This window comes from Haliotis rubra, unplaced genomic scaffold (assembly GCF_003918875.1).
Source record: "Haliotis rubra isolate DU_JTF1 unplaced genomic scaffold, ASM391887v1 Scf2052, whole genome shotgun sequence".
In the NCBI taxonomy this organism is placed as follows: domain Eukaryota; kingdom Metazoa; phylum Mollusca; class Gastropoda; order Lepetellida; family Haliotidae; genus Haliotis; species Haliotis rubra.
Genome location: NW_025766062.1, coordinates 15,824 through 31,621, shown reverse-complemented (window position 1 = coordinate 31,621; position 15,798 = coordinate 15,824). Strand labels below are relative to the sequence as shown.

Sequence of the window (15,798 nt, the reverse complement as noted above, 5' to 3'; positions counted from 1 at the left end):
GGCCTCTTGTTAAACGATCTTTTCTAAATGGAATGTGAAAACCTGGAATTAGTATATCATTGCTATTAATATTATCATTCAGCCAGGTTTCTGTTAAACATATCACATCAAAGTCTAAAAATTCTGCATGAATGATGTCAATTTTATCTTTAAGACTTCTGACATTGAGATGTATTATCTCTAGGTTTCTATCATTATTTGGTCCCGGGTTTGGGTGAATATCTCCGCAACAAAGTAAAAGGATGGTGATAAATATGGAAATAGACGGTTGATACAAGCATCTAAAGTTAAAATAAAATATATAAACATGATAAACCTGAAGATTATATGCATTTCTTGCATGAAGTGTAACTGCAAAGCATCCCACTGCCTGCCTGTACTGCGTTATGTCAACAGACATGTAACATATGTATCTACAAAAGATTTAGAAAAGCCGACAGTGGGATCACATTGTGAAACCAAAAGGTCATCAAGCACACGTGCACCCGAAATAAGATAATTGTGAAAATGTTTTGTTGAAAATTGGTCAGGTTTTTCAAAGAAAGCTTTTACAAAATAAACACACAAAAAAGGAAAAAATAATAAAATGATAATACTCATTGAGTATATAAACATGATAAACCTGAAGATTATATGCATTTCTTGCATGAAGTGTAACTGCAAAGCATCCCACTGCCTGCCTGTACTGCGTTATGTCAACAGACATGTAACATATGTATCTACAAAAGATTTAGAAAAGCCGACAGTGGGATCACATTGTGAAACCAAAAGGTCATCAAGCACACGTGCACCCGAAATAAGATAATTGTGAAAATGTTTTGTTGAAAATTGGTCAGGTTTTTCAAAGAAAGCTTTTACAAAATAAACACACAAAAAAGGAAAAAATAATAAAATGATAATACTCATTGAGTTTTTAAAAACAAAAAGGAGAAGAAGCCCCACGGGTTTAAATTACCAAATAAGTAAATCAATTAATTCAGGACCAGTCATTGAAAGTGGACATAAATATAAAAATATTGAATCAAAATTACATCATGTTTGAGGGCTGCCTTGAGTTCGTGTATATTTATGTTTTTGTTTATGGGTAGGTGTAAGTGGGGTGGTTCAGGTGAGTAGGGTGGTTGGTTTTTGATGATGTTTTGGAAATTTGCTGTGTAGTTGGTGGAGCTGCTAGTTTTCGAAAAGTGGGCAGCAACTGTATTAGCTTTTTCTTTATTTGTGGGGAGGTTCGGAAGGTTTGGTTCAATTATAGTTTTGGAATTCCCCTGAATAGCTTTAAAAAATTTCCACATTTTCCTGGAGTTGTGTTGGTTTAGCCTCAGGGTCGAGCAAAATGTTTTCCAATGTTCCTTTTTTGCTGCTTTGATTAGTTGTTTCGTGTCGTTTCTGAGTTTTTTGGCCAAATATAATTTTGAACGGTCCCTCTTTGATTTGTTGAGGGCCTTTTTTCGTGCCTTTCTGGCATTGATAATATCTGGGCTCCACCATGGGACTGTTTTCTGTGCTTGGGTGGTCCGAAAGGTGGGTATGCATGTATTTGTTATGTCAATAATGGTGTTGGTAAGCTGTGTGTTAAAAGTTTCTGTATCGGTGTTAATAATGTTAGATGGGTCTACTTGTTTGCATAGTTTAGTGAATTTATTCCAGTCTGCTTTGTGTACATTGTATTTGATTTCTGTGCTGGGAGTGGGGGTAGTATAAGGGTTTGTTTGTGGTTCTGGTGCAAGAAATGTAGATATGGTAATTTTGATGGGGCAGTGGTCACTGCCCCAGGTGTCTGAGTGTACCTCCCATAGGCAAGATTTTGAAAATGTAGGGGTGGTGATAGTTAGGTCGATTGCTGTAGGTGATTGGACGTGGGAGGGAGGGTATCTAGTGGGTTGGTTGTCGTTTAGGGTGATGAGGTTTTGGTCGTCTAGCCAGTTTGATAGGAGAATGCCGTTGTTATCAGTATAAGATTTTGTGCCACATAATGGATGGTGAGAGTTTAGGTCTCCAAGGATAAAGGTGTTGGGCGTTAAGAATTTTGCTATGTTGTCTAAATCTTGAGGTATAAGTTTAATGGAGGGTCTTCTGTAGATATTTATAAATGTTAATAATTTATTATTAATTGTTGTTTTGATAGCCAGGACTTCTAGGTTAGTGGTTGGAATATCAATTTCTGAATAGTTTAGTTTGTTTGAGATAAATATCCCCAGGTCCCCAGCTGGGGGACCTGGGAGGTTTATTGGCCGAGGTCTGTCTTTCCTGATATAATTGTAGCCTGGAATTTTAAAGGCGAATTTTGGTGATAATTTTGTTTCTTGTAGGAAGATTATTTGGGGCGAAATTTTGTTTTGGGCGATAAGTACCCACATACCCAACTACCTAAATACTCCGATAATCCGGATGTCTCGCCTCCCGGACGATTTTAGCTTGTTACCAATCTATGCCTAATTAATTTGCCTCGATAATCCGGAAATTCGGTTTCCGGAACCTGACGGTAAGTAGCTGTAACCAATCAGTAAAATTAACAGTAAATTGCTTCACAGTCCGGACCCTGCAAGTCGTGTTCACGAGCCATAACAACACCCCACGGTGATGTTTACTTAACCGGCCATAAACAATAAAAACTCAATGTCATGGAGTTGACAAGATGAACTCTTGTTAACTTTTGAGAAATGTCTATTAAGGGTTGTTGTTTTAATTAGACATTAAAATCTCCCGACTGAAGATGCTGTACATTTACATTTTGATTGACACCACAATAAAAGGCGTTGATGATAAGTGAGCTATTTTGTGATTGGTTACTTTGACAGACAGATGCGGTCACGTGGACTCAAAGTGATTTTGAATAATTTGGACATTCAAGGCATACTACAATAGATCGCTTGTTAGATATTACCTCACCTGTGCTGAGGAAGGACGTGATCAGACACGTCGGATCAACATGCGGATGTCACTCGGTAAAATTATTCATGTGATGAATTCAATGCGGAAGGTTAAACGAACACAAACAACAATGAAAGACTTTTTGCTATGACTATAGATTATTGTTGTGCTTGCTATTCATTGTTTTATAAGCTTTACATTAAATGCTTATTTGTTTTATCCAGATTCGTGTCGTTTTTGTTAAAGTAAGGGAAGCAACTCTTGCTTGAATTTGGGTCTTGATTCAGTAGTCCGGACTATTCGCAATCCGGACGAATTTGCTGAGAAACGCAACCGTCCGGATTAACGAGGCTTCACTGTTCTTACCTACATACCTACGTACTAACTGGAAATGTGCGGATCGATATGGATATTGCGGTCCACCATGCAAGTTGTATTGTTTGTGTATCGGAACGTCATGCACAATTATTTGGATCTCAGTAACTGTGCATAGTGCTCGTATTACGTAGAGCGATTACGCCTCAGACCAACGTCTCAGATGAACGTTCAAGGTGAGTGTTAATTGTTATCAAACCGTCTTTAAGTGGCATTTAGAAGCTGGTATGATGAAGAGGAACACTTTTTATGGATAGACAACTTCTTTGTTGCAGTAGTTGCGACGTTTCGGTGTAGATCCTAACAAATGATTTGCTTGATAACGGTGTTAGGATCTACGCCAAAACGTCGCAACTACTGCAACAAAGAAGTTGTCTATCCATAAAAAGTGTTACTCTTCATCATTCCAGCTTCTAAATGCCACTTAAAGGCGGTTCCTCTACTTATGAAGCCGGTATTTCTAAAACAATGTCCTGAAAACATTGTGCTATATCACCGCATCACACACTGTATCGATATGAGGAATGCAGCCGAGATTTCTAATATTGTGCTCCACGATTTGGGGCTAATATCTGGTCTCCTGGACATTATTCAATCATTGATATGTGTCAAAAGTAGACATTTCATTGTGTACTTAGAGAATTATTTAATTGGAGCCTCCAGTTGATCCACGACTCTGTTATAAAGACGTAGACGCTGACAATAGTGTTAGTGGAATTATATTAAGGTGGCGATTGAGTGTAACTAGACGCAGTTTAACAAATGTTTGACTGCATCTGTTAACACAAAACATAGACATATGCTTTCGAAGCAATGACTGTGAGCTTAATCAGACAGTCGCCCATCTCAGTGCTAGTCTTGATCACGTTTCATGTTTAAAATACATCATCATATGTTTTACTCATGTGAAGTTTTAACGTGAATGATTGTGACAGGTAATTGTTGAGTAGGGCAGTGGTGTTAATACTTTGGTTCATCAGGTGACAGGTACTTGTTGAGTAGGGGCAGTGGTGTTAATACTTTGGTTCATCAGGTGACAGGTAAATTGTTGAGTAGGGGATAGGTAGTGGTGTTAATACTTTAGTTTATCAGGGTGACAGGTGACTTGTTGGTACTTGTTGAGTAGGGGTAGTGGTGTTAATACTGTTTTAGTTCATCAGGTGACAGGTACTTGTTGAGTAGGGGTAGTGGTGTTAATACTTTAGTTCATCAGGTGACAGGTAATTGTTGAGTAGGGGCTAGTGGTGTTAATACTTTAGTTCATCAGGTGACAGGTAATTGTTGAGTAGGGGTAGTGGTGTTAATACTTTAGTTCATCAGGTGACAGGTAATAATTTTAGTTCATTGGTCATTGTTGAGTAGGGGTAGTAGTGTTAATACTTTAGTTCATCAGGTGACAGGTAATTGTTGAGTAGGGGTAGTGGTGTTAATACTTTAGTTCATCAGGTACTTGTTGAGTAGGGGTAGTGGTGTTGATACTTTAGTTCATCAGGTGACAGGCACTTGTTGAGTAGGGGTAGTGGTGTTAATACTTTAGTTCATCAGGTAATTGTTGAGTAGGGGTAGTGGTGTTGATACTTTAGTTCATCAGGTGACAGGCACTTGTTGAGTAGGGGTAGTGGTGTTAATACTTTAGTTCATCAGGTGACAGGTAATTGTTGAGTAGGGGTAGTGGTGTTAATACTTTAGTTTATCAGGTGACAGGTACGTGTTGAGTAGGGGTAGTGGTGTTAATACTTTAGTTCATCAGGTGACAGGTACTTGTTGAGTAGGGGTAGTAGTGTTAATACTTTAGTTCATCAGGTGACAGGTACTTGTTGAGTAGGGGCAGTGGTGTTAATACTTTAGTTCATCAGGTGACAGGTACTTGTTGAGTAGGGGTAGTGGTGTTAATACTTTAGTTCATCAGGTGACAGGTACTTGTTGAGTAGGGGTAGTGGTGTTAATACTTTAGTTCATCAGGTGACAGGTACTTGTTGAGTAGGGGTAGTGGTGTTAATACTTTAGTTGTTAATACTTTGGTCATCAGGTGACAGGTACTTGTTGAGTAGGGTAGTGGTGTTAATACTTTAGTTCATCAGGTGACAGGTACTTGTTGAGTAGGGGTAGTGGTGTTAATACTTTGGTTCATCAGGTGACAGGTACTTGTTGAGTAGGGGTAGTGGTGTTAATACTTTGGTTCATCAGGTGACAGGTACTTGTTGAGTAGGGGTAGTGGTGTTAATACTTTAGTTCATCAGGTGACAGGTAATTGTTGAGTAGGGGTAGTGGTGTTGATACTTTTAGTTCATCAGGTGACAGCTTATTGTTGAGTAGGGGTAGTAGTGTTAATACTTTAGTTCATCAGGTGACAGGTACTTGTTGAGTAGGGGTAGTGGTGTTAATACTTTAGTTCATCAGGTGACAGGTACTTGTTGAGTAGGGGTAGTGGTGTTAATACTTTAGTTCATCAGGTGACAGGTAATTGTTGAGTAGGGGTAGTGGTGTTAATACTTTTAGTTCATCAGGTGACAGGTACTTGTTGAGTAGGGGTAGTGGTGTTAATACTTTGGTTCATCAGGTGACAGGTACTTGTTGAGTAGGGGTAGTGGTGTTAATACTTTTAGTTCATCAGGTGACAGGTACTTGTTGAGTAGGGTCAGTGGTGTTAATACTTAAGTTCATCAGGTGACAGGTAATTGTTGAGTAGGGGTAGTGGTGTTGATACTTTTAGTTCATCAGGTGACAGCTTATTGTTGAGTAGGGGTAGTAGTGCTAATACTTTAGTTCATCAGGTGACAGGTACTTGTTGAGTAGGGGCAGTGGTGTTAATACTTTAGTTCATCAGGTGACAGGTAATTGTTGAGTAGGGGTAGTAGTGTTAATACTTTAGTTCATCAGGTGACAGGTACTTGTTGAGTAGGGGTAGTGGTGTTAATACTTAAGTTCATCAGGTGACAGGTACTTGTTGAGTAGGGGTAGTGGTGTTTATACTTGAGTTCATTAGGGGACAGGTACTTGTTGAGTAGGGGCAGTGGTGTTAATACTTTAGTTCATCAGGTACTTGTTGAGTAGGGGCAGTGGTGTTAATACTAGGGGACAGTGGTGTTAATACTTTAGTTCATCAGGGGACAGGTACTTGTTGAGTAGGGGCAGTGGTGTTAATACTTTAGTTCATCAGGTGACAGGTACTTGTTGAGTAGGGGCACTGGTGTTAATACTTTAGTTCATCAGGTGACAGGTACTTGTTGAGTAGGGGTAGTGGTGTTAATACTTTAGTTTATCAGGTGACAGGTACTTGTTGAGTAGGGGTAGTGGTGTTAATACCTTAGTTCATCAGGTGACAGGTACTTGTTGAGTAGGGGTAGTGGTGTTAATACTTTAGTTCATCAGGTGACAGGTAATTGTTGAGTAGGGTAGTGGTGTTGATACTTTAGTTCATCAGGTGACAGGTACTTGTTGAGTAGGGGCAGTGGTGTTGATACTTTAGTTCATCAGGTGACGGGTACTTGTTGAGTAGGGGTAGTGGTGTTAATACTTTAGTTCATCATGTGACAGGTACTTGTTGAGTAGGGGCAGTTGTGTTAATACTTTAGTTCATCAGGTGACAGGTACTTGTTAAGTAGGGGTAGTGGTGTTAATACTTTAGTTCATCAGGTGACAGGTACTTGTTCAGTAGGGGTAGTGGTATTAATACTTTAGTTCATCAGGTGACAGGTACTTGTTGAGTAGGGGTAGTAGTGTTAATACTTTAGTTCATCCCGGAAGGGCTGTGTGTCGATTGGCATCTGGGTATGAATCACTCTCACATAACGATGATACAACTGGAACTGATCAAACACTTGTCTACTACTAAACTTTCTCAAAATTTTAGGGAGGCTTTGAATATTGTACGCTTGATCACAATGCTTCTGAGCAGGAGTGATAGTGCACCTCAACAGATGTGACATGTTGTTTACTGGTAGTCAGGTCCTGTTTTGTCCTTCGAATGCATTGATTCTCAAGGCAGAAATACCACAATCAATATCCGGCGGCTGTTGCCAAGGGATAGCGTAAGCATCCAGAATGAACTGTTTTGAAGCATGTGCCTGGTTAATCAATTGAACGACAATGCAGTCCTGTCATAGTTATATTTGTACAAAATAAGTACAACCTGCAAGCACCAAAAGTTAACATTGACGCACTGTTTTCGTAATCAAAAATATAAGTAAAAGTCTGAAATTCTTTGATACTGTACAACGATGCAACACAGGATATGATAACAGGAAGTATTACTTGTCATTACTTGTATTGTTTATAATCTGAAACGATACTGGATGAGTTGATCCGCCTTAGCTTCACAATCATGTCTGGAAATTTCACTGAGTAGAGATGATGGTTTACACGTTAACCAGTAATAACCAGTAATAACGTCCTATCTAACCTTTGTATAATTTTAATTTCTTAATCTTTCTATTTTAGATTCGTTCTATCTTACTGATAGTTTACTGTGCCAACGTATTTCCTGTTTTGTGAGAATACAATCAATGCAATGATTTCAGATGGCTGTGGTCTGTGTGAGACTGTGGTTAATGATGACGACATCCCTTTACAAGAGCCATTTCGCCTAACAATCGACATCAAAGCCACCCTGGTCAACATATCACTCAAAAAGGAAGATAAGAAAACCCGGAAGACTGCCAGGGAGGATAAAATCAAAGAGCTGACCAAAAAGGTTTCAGCCTTGCGGAACGCTGGAGGAGGGGCTTTGTTCGTTCATCTGAAAGGTCTGTCACCCGATGATCGCTGTCTCGCGCTCTTTAACGAATATGTCGATGACACGTTAACAAAACTGATAGAAGACGGAGTTCTGTTTGTAGACACATACAGGAAAATCTGGTTGAGTGAACACACGAAGAGGAAAGGATACCAAGAGTATCTGCTGCTTATTGTTAAGTCATCCCTTTCTTTGACTACAGCAGATTTCAAAACCAAGGTGACTTCCGACGAAAACTTAACTCGTCCAACAACCCTCAATGTTCAAAAATTGTTGTTCAACGAGCAACAACAAAATGAAAAAGGTCCAAGAATAAGAGGCCTAGACAATTTCATCCAGGAAGGCAGGGATATCGAATTTAAAGCATTTGACAAGACATCATTTGATGGAAAAATTACACAATCAAATGTTCAAAAAGTACTGAAATACATTTGGAAGGATCTCAGACTGAGAGAATACATTTCCTGTTTCACAAAAAACCAAGATGGTGGTTCCTATTACCTAGGAATAGGCGAAGATTTAAAAAACATTACTGGTTATGATTACAAGACAAAGTCCAAGATCCTTTCTGGGATTCGTGTTGAACCGAGTTTACACGAGACTGTAAAAATTGGTTTGACAGAGTTGATCAGGCAACACACATTAGTTCAAAAAGGGAATGCAGCCCAACCATGTAGTGCAGACTCGCTGGTGAAATTCAAGTTTCATGAAGTGGGCAGAGGCCAAGTGTACATCCTTGAAGTTGCAGTTGGGTACACGCCTGGATGCGTCTTCTATGATACGCCAGAAGTATACACCATGGTTGAGGGGAGTAATCAAATGAAAGCGGTAGACTTCTCCGAGTGGCTTGAAAAAGTGAAGTCTTTCCAACCTTATCGTCAGCCCAAATGAGTTATATCAGACGACAAGAAGGAGTGATTTGATAAGTGGACACATTTTTATACCGGACAATCTGACTGACTGAAGGGACCAATAGCCCTTGAGGGTGTGTCCTGTCATTTTCAACGTTATCTTCAAGGAGAAAGTTACAAGTCAAATATTATACCAGTAATTGGTATTCCGCCCTATTATGATAGTGAAAATGACTTGTTGCTTATAATCTCAATCATCACAGGATAAACAAAAGTTTCGGACTGTAGGCAGCTGAAACATTGCATATGTCCAACTGACAATCAAGCTGTAAAGATGGTTTGTGGTTGTAGGAGTACCGAAACATTTCTCGTGGGACTAGCTGAGGTCATTATTACACTTACTTCAAAACTGTTTAAACAGATGTGATCCAGACGCGTGTCCCGTTGAATGATCCCTCGAATCCTGTTTTCTACATGTTCGTAAAACTTAATGGTTATATCATTCACATTCAACTTTATCTTGTTATTAATATTGTACGTTATCCAGGTGAAGGAAAGAGTGTGTACCATGGCCGGTGTTGCCTATATGAAAGGTAAACGCCCTCTACCCTTTGTTTATACTTTTAAATCAGTAAAGAGACACACATTATCAACAAATATCTATTTAGACATAATCTAAAACAAAATGCTCATTGGAAATGTTGCATTATCCCGCGAAAATGTCTTACATTTCAGTTCTGGTCACAGAGATCAAGGTTGTTTGTTTGTCATCATCCGAGGGATGATATTTGAGATCTTTATTTCCTAACATTACTTGCCATGTTGTGATATCACCAAAACCTGTGCTAAACACACTCACTCTTTCAGAATCACGAAACACAGAAGGTGTAGTTTCATGGCCAAGTAACTCCCCACTTCTTCCGAGGGTCCGACTGCAAGAGGAACTATTTGAAGCAATCCAGACGCATGTCCTCACTTCTGGTGACGTATTCACAGCATACATTATGATGACAAAATCTTAAGTGGGACAAATTGGTTACATTTGAGTGGAAGTAACATTTTGTTTATAATCGTGAGGTTATGAAGGCAGAGGGTATAACTGGATTATCGTATTAATCACGAGAATATCATATAGGTTAACATTCCTCTATCATTTATTATTTATTGAACAATCAGACGACCAGTGAAGGATGTTTTTATTCATAATGCTTTGTTTCTTCAGGTAAACTGTCGGTATATCCACCAAGGACTGCTAACATCATGTACGACAGCATATACCAGAGAATTCAGTCTCATGGAAAACATTTCGAAGGAGGATTGTCCTTTGTGACAAGATCACTAGCAGTGGTGTTGAATCTTCCGAAGGTTGATATACCCGATGGAGTGATATCGGAAGTGTTCTATGTTCTTCCAGATCGTCCATCAATGATCCTCTGCTTTGTGTGTGAGAAAAGAGACGATCTCGGGAAATATGTTCTCCGTCTTGCCCGGAGAGCAATAAATCAAATCCGGAAGTATACAGATGAACATTTCAGTGCAGTCTATGGTCTCCTGGACCCTGGTGATTTAGAATCAGACAACCTATTCGCCGATGCCTTGAGGTCAATTGAAGAGAAAACCTCTGCTTTATGCAGCTTGCATGCACTTAGCATGAACAATGTGAAATGTATGAACATAATACGTGCCTTTCTTGCTGCAGTAGCAGTTACTGATCTCACAGAAGGACACAGCATGAAACCGGAACTGCGCTTACTGTCCAAACAACAGTTCTGCATGTTGGTGGAAAACATTGATAAGGACATGGTAGTGATTGACAAGGCCACAAGTACAGAAGCAGATGGATGTTCAGAGATACTTATGATCGAAGTTGCAAGGAGGCTAGAGAAGAGGGGACCAACCATCCTTCTTGTCCAGGAGGACCTCAAGAAAAAGCTGCAGTGAGTGATTGGACTCATAATTCGGAATATATACAACCACCATAGCTGTTCCATACCTTACCAGGCCAATGCTAACGTGTGTTTTCTGCACTGCCCAATGGGTACCTGTAAGAAGGTGATGTATTTACCATGATAACTGAGGATTTGGACTAAATAATATATCTTTATTTTTCCAGAGAACAACATGCAGATATTGTGTCTCATATACTTGCTTCTGAAGAACTGGAAGACGTTTCTAGATATAACTGTCCTGAAATACAACACATCGTCGGAGCCAATATGAAAATGAATGACATCAAGAAACTTCAACCAGACCATGAAAGAAGTGGACAAACTGTCATTTGGCTTTTCCACAATTCTGAGGGTAACTATGTAATGGAATTACTAACTGGTTGTAAACTAATCTACATTAGATATTCTTACAACAGGAAGAACGAAATCAGAGAGTTTAAAATGTATATCACACTGATATTATATCAAATTTGCTTTGATATTCTGACAGCTCAAGAAAACGCCACACACGAAGGACCGCATTCCCTTGAGCGTGCAGATGAATTGAGAGACGACAACAGTGGTAAGAACAAACCAATTCATTATTTTGACTCCACTGTAAATTGATAATAAAAAATATATATACTAATACTCTAAAAGGCTCTCAAAACATTGTAAGGAAAGGCTTTTGTGATTCATGGGCAATCTCATGCTACAAGACAATCTGACAAATAGAGATATAATGCTGGGTCCAGGAAAATGTACAACCAAATCCATGTTGCAAATAGTGACCGTATTGCTGAAACTAAATGTGGAAGAATGATTGTACATATTCTCCGAAAGTATTTGGGACCAGTGGAATAAATACCATATGGGTTCATAAAAATAAAATGATTTAAAATAAAGTTCACTGAGAAAAGTGAAATGTGGACTTCTCATAGACAACACAGTGAGACATTCAGTGAGAGGACATTGATCAGAGTAAACGTCACCATGTGTTCCACCTTTTCTATTTTCTTTACCGAGTCATCAGGTTTGAACAAAAATCTGAACAAGAGGATTTTGCAAAGATGTCCGACTTAAGAGTCTGGTCCCGATTTCTCGAAACAAACTATGTCTATTTTTTTTCCTAAGTTAGAATTTTTATATATTCTCCGAAAGTATTTAGGACCAGTGGAATAAATACCATATGGGTTCATAAAAATAAAAGGATTTAAAATAAAGTTCACCGAGAAAAGTGATAATTTAGCTGTTTCAAACTGTCAAACTCAGTTAGAAATTTGAGTAAGAACTTTTGTTTCGAGAAATGTGGGCCTGGTATATGGAAGATATCATTCCATAATGGACAAATAGCCAGTTCCCTTCCACTCATATATAACATTAGCTAAATATCAACGAAACAGTGAAACAGCCTTGTCCATTTCAAAAGCATTTGGATCTATACATCAGGATTCTTATTCTTGACATGGAAAAAAACTGTATGACAAAGTAATGGTTCAGCCTTTCCTTCCTGTTTGCTGTCTGTCGCTGTGTGTGATGTTGCAACATACCTTTTCCCACCTAGTATCATCGCAAGCTTATGATACAGGAAATTGAACGATGCAGCTGATGTCATTCATGTTTTGATTTTCCATGCTGCATTTGTACTTACAAGTATTGTGATCTTTTATGATTCACTTACTTTCAGAACTCAGTTTCTCTGGAGAAACATCTACTTATGAAAGTGCTGATGACATGAGCCGTTCTAGAAATGAGGATGGGTACTGGTCGGAGGTGACTGAATCTGATGATGACGACATGGAGGCAATACAATCAAGTGATGATGCAAGGGAAGCAGGTGAAATACAGCTGCAAGATAAGTCAAGAGATGACAGTCTACGTGGTAGGACTATTTCCGAATACGCTTTGTCTAATGCTGCCTTACATTATGTTTGTGGCAATGTTATTATATTGTCATCTTTGTAAATTCTCCACCTTGACTCTGTGCACTTTTGACTCAGTATTCACTTGATGAAGGAGAAAGAATTATCTCTGAAACATCCTATGAAGAACAAAAAAAGAGAAGTTGTTATCCAGACAAATGTCATGTATTCATTGCTCATCTGATCTAACAGGAATTTCTAAAAACGTTCAGACGTTTTTTCAGCTCTTGTGTTCAAATGCCAAACCGTCAATCTTGCACAAAATATTTAGTTAAAATACCACTATGATGAATATTTATGACTGCATATTCCAATTTCAGACTGCGCTGAGCAAACCATCAAGCAATGTATTTCAGGAACGGCATCTTCACCGTTGCTGCCTCATGTGACAAAATGCCTTAAGGAACATTCTTGTACAACGATCATTGGTCAGCCTGGTGATGGCAAAACTACTCTTGCTTTCCAGGTTTTGTCTGAAATGCACAGAAAGAAATGGAAAGTTTATGTTGTGGAAACACCACAGGATTATTTTCGGATCCAAAAGAGTGACAGGTATATCATTCTTTTCAGCAACATTTTTGGCAATCCCAACTTTCAGTTTGACCACTACCGAAAATGGCATCCTGTCCTGCTAGACGTAAGTCAGGAACAAGTAGCGTCGGCTTCAAGATGTCAAGTGGTATATACAATATTCCTGTTCAGGAAAAATGTGTTTCAAACAGCACTCAAATATATCACTCCTTTCAAAAATACATTTTTTTCTGAACATCAAAGAATTGACTTTGAAAAGATTTATAAAGCAGAAGAGAAAATAACACTGGATACTGACAGGACAGCTGATAAAACATCAAATGATCATGTCACTGATTGTTCAAAGACAACATCACCCCTGCTACACAAGTTGTGTATGATGATAACACTAAGACATGAAGTTTTTAACACTCAGGCCATGGACAGGGAAAGTAGGTTTCGACAAATCCTCAAGAACTTGATGGTCAATGAAGGGATTCTGTCTTCTTTACAAATCTGTATCCATCAGGACTGCATCCCACATCCAGCTGAACTCTCAAATGTGGAACTAGGAAGACTGTGCACAGCGGCCGGGGCATCTCCTTTGAGAAGTAAGCAGCTCTCTGAGGCACTTACACAGATGGACAGCTACATCCTTAAGAAGTCAGCTCATGGATTCGTGTTCTCACACGCATGGACTTCAGAGGTAGTTGCGAAGGTTTTAGCTGAACTTGATGAAACTACATTTATAGTTCATTGCAGTCTCAAGTATTTAGAGCACGTCCGCTTGGAGCCAAATGAAGTTGCAGACTTTGATTATGCCATTATCGTCCACCAAAAGTCAGCAACGGTTCTTGCACAACGTCTGTGTGAAGAACTGTTGAAAGGTCATCTTCAGTTTGTCATGTCTCACATGTCACTGACACACCCAGTCGTATGCGACGCAATTCAAACACTGCTTCAAAGAGAGAATTTCAAAATGAGAGATGCACACTCAAAGAAACAAATACTGTCCTTCATTCCTATTTGCAACATACCCTCCTTAGAACTGAAATTGTTGGAAGTAGCTTCAGGAGGTATTTCCACAATGCAATGCCTTCGTATGTGTAGCAGATATGGTAATGTAAGACTCATGAGACTGCTTATCGAGAAGATCGAGAAAAATGCTCCCATGCTGCAGCAAAAGAGATACAACGTAGGAGAATTATTTAGAACCTGTGCTAAGTGGAATCATGCAGAAGGATGTCAGGTTTTGTTGAAGTATGTGGATGTCAACTCCACCAGTAAACGGGGCAACACAGCCCTTCACTACGCAGCCAGCTCGGATAACCTGGAACTGTTATCTCTCCTCTTGAATCAGGATGAAATTGATGTTGATGTTCTGAATAAGAAAGGGGAGACCGCGTTGGCAATGGCTTTGTATTGTAAGCATGAACAGGTGGCAGAAACTTTGATAAAAGCTGGAGCCAATACACTACTCAAAGATAAGTATGGTCGGACAAGCTTTCTGATAGCAGCACTTGTTGGGTCTGTGTCTATTCTAGAATTGTCACTGAAAACAGATCATAGATGCATTAATCACTGTGATGCCTTTGGAAACACGGCCTTGCATCTGGCAGCAATAAAGGGCCAGACAGAGGTGATCAAACTTCTCTTAAAAGAAGGTTTAGACATTCAGAAAGGAAACATGGACAGGATGACGCCTCTCCATATTGCAGCTACAAATGGACGATACTCTGTTGTGGATCCCCTTCTCAGCATAGAAAGAAATTCAGCTACTTCTAGACAAGACGGAAAGCGTTTTGTCCGAGGTGTGTCTGTGGATCTTAAAGATATTCATGGCATGGCACCGATTCACTACGCAGCCATGTGGGGTTATGAATATGTATTAGGAAGACTTTTGCAAAACAAGAGCGAGGTTAACCTGATGACCGAGAAATCTGAAACTGCGCTGCACTTAGCAACTCAGGGCAGCCACATTGAAACTGTACAATCCCTTCTCAGAAACAAGGCTGATCCGAACTTGTCTGATGGGACGGGAAGAACTCCTCTTCACATTGCTGCCGAGGAAGGACATCTAAAAATAGTAAAACTCTTTCTCAGGGAGAAGGTAGACACTCAGAAGGTAGATGAAGACAACAAAACAGCTCGTGAGTTAGCTTTTGAAAATAAACATCGAAGCATTGTGAAGGAGATTTCCAAAGTTCGAAAGAAAAGAACTGAAGGAACAGAACTCTCTCAATACATGTTGGAGAGCAGGCATGACCGGCACCCTTCGAGGGTTAAAGGGGAGAGTACAGTAAACTTGGTACCATTTGTGATCGCTATCATTATTGTGGTTTTGATGTTTGGTATTCTACACTATCATAACGTAGATCTCCGGTGACTGATCTGGTCACACAGTCGACAAAAAACATCCTCTTAAGGTTACAAGAATCAATTTGGAGTGGTTTAAAGAACCTATCATTTTGGGAAGTTCAGACAATTGTTCCTTATACTTAATTTTATGTACCTGTCATTGGACATATTTGAAGTTAGCAACCCGGAACTGATTAAGAGAATGTGTTTGTAGATTAGCAGTGATCTAGTTATAGAAATTTCGCAGC

General features: G+C 39.3%; 1 protein-coding gene across 1 annotated transcript; it reads left to right on the top strand.

Annotated features, from left to right (window-relative positions):
- Window positions 1-3,356: 3,356 nt before the first annotated feature.
- On the top strand, window positions 3,357-15,578 carry LOC124276088. Its single transcript, XM_046711744.1, has 8 exons — window positions 3,357-3,422; window positions 7,767-9,425; window positions 9,700-9,813; window positions 10,055-10,769; window positions 10,946-11,133; window positions 11,272-11,343; window positions 12,448-12,642; window positions 13,003-15,578. Exons 2-8 carry the CDS (start codon window positions 9,323-9,325, stop codon window positions 15,576-15,578), a joined length of 3,963 nt encoding a protein of 1,320 aa, XP_046567700.1. The 5' UTR covers window positions 3,357-3,422; window positions 7,767-9,322.
- The last annotated feature ends 220 nt before the right edge of the window (window positions 15,579-15,798 follow it).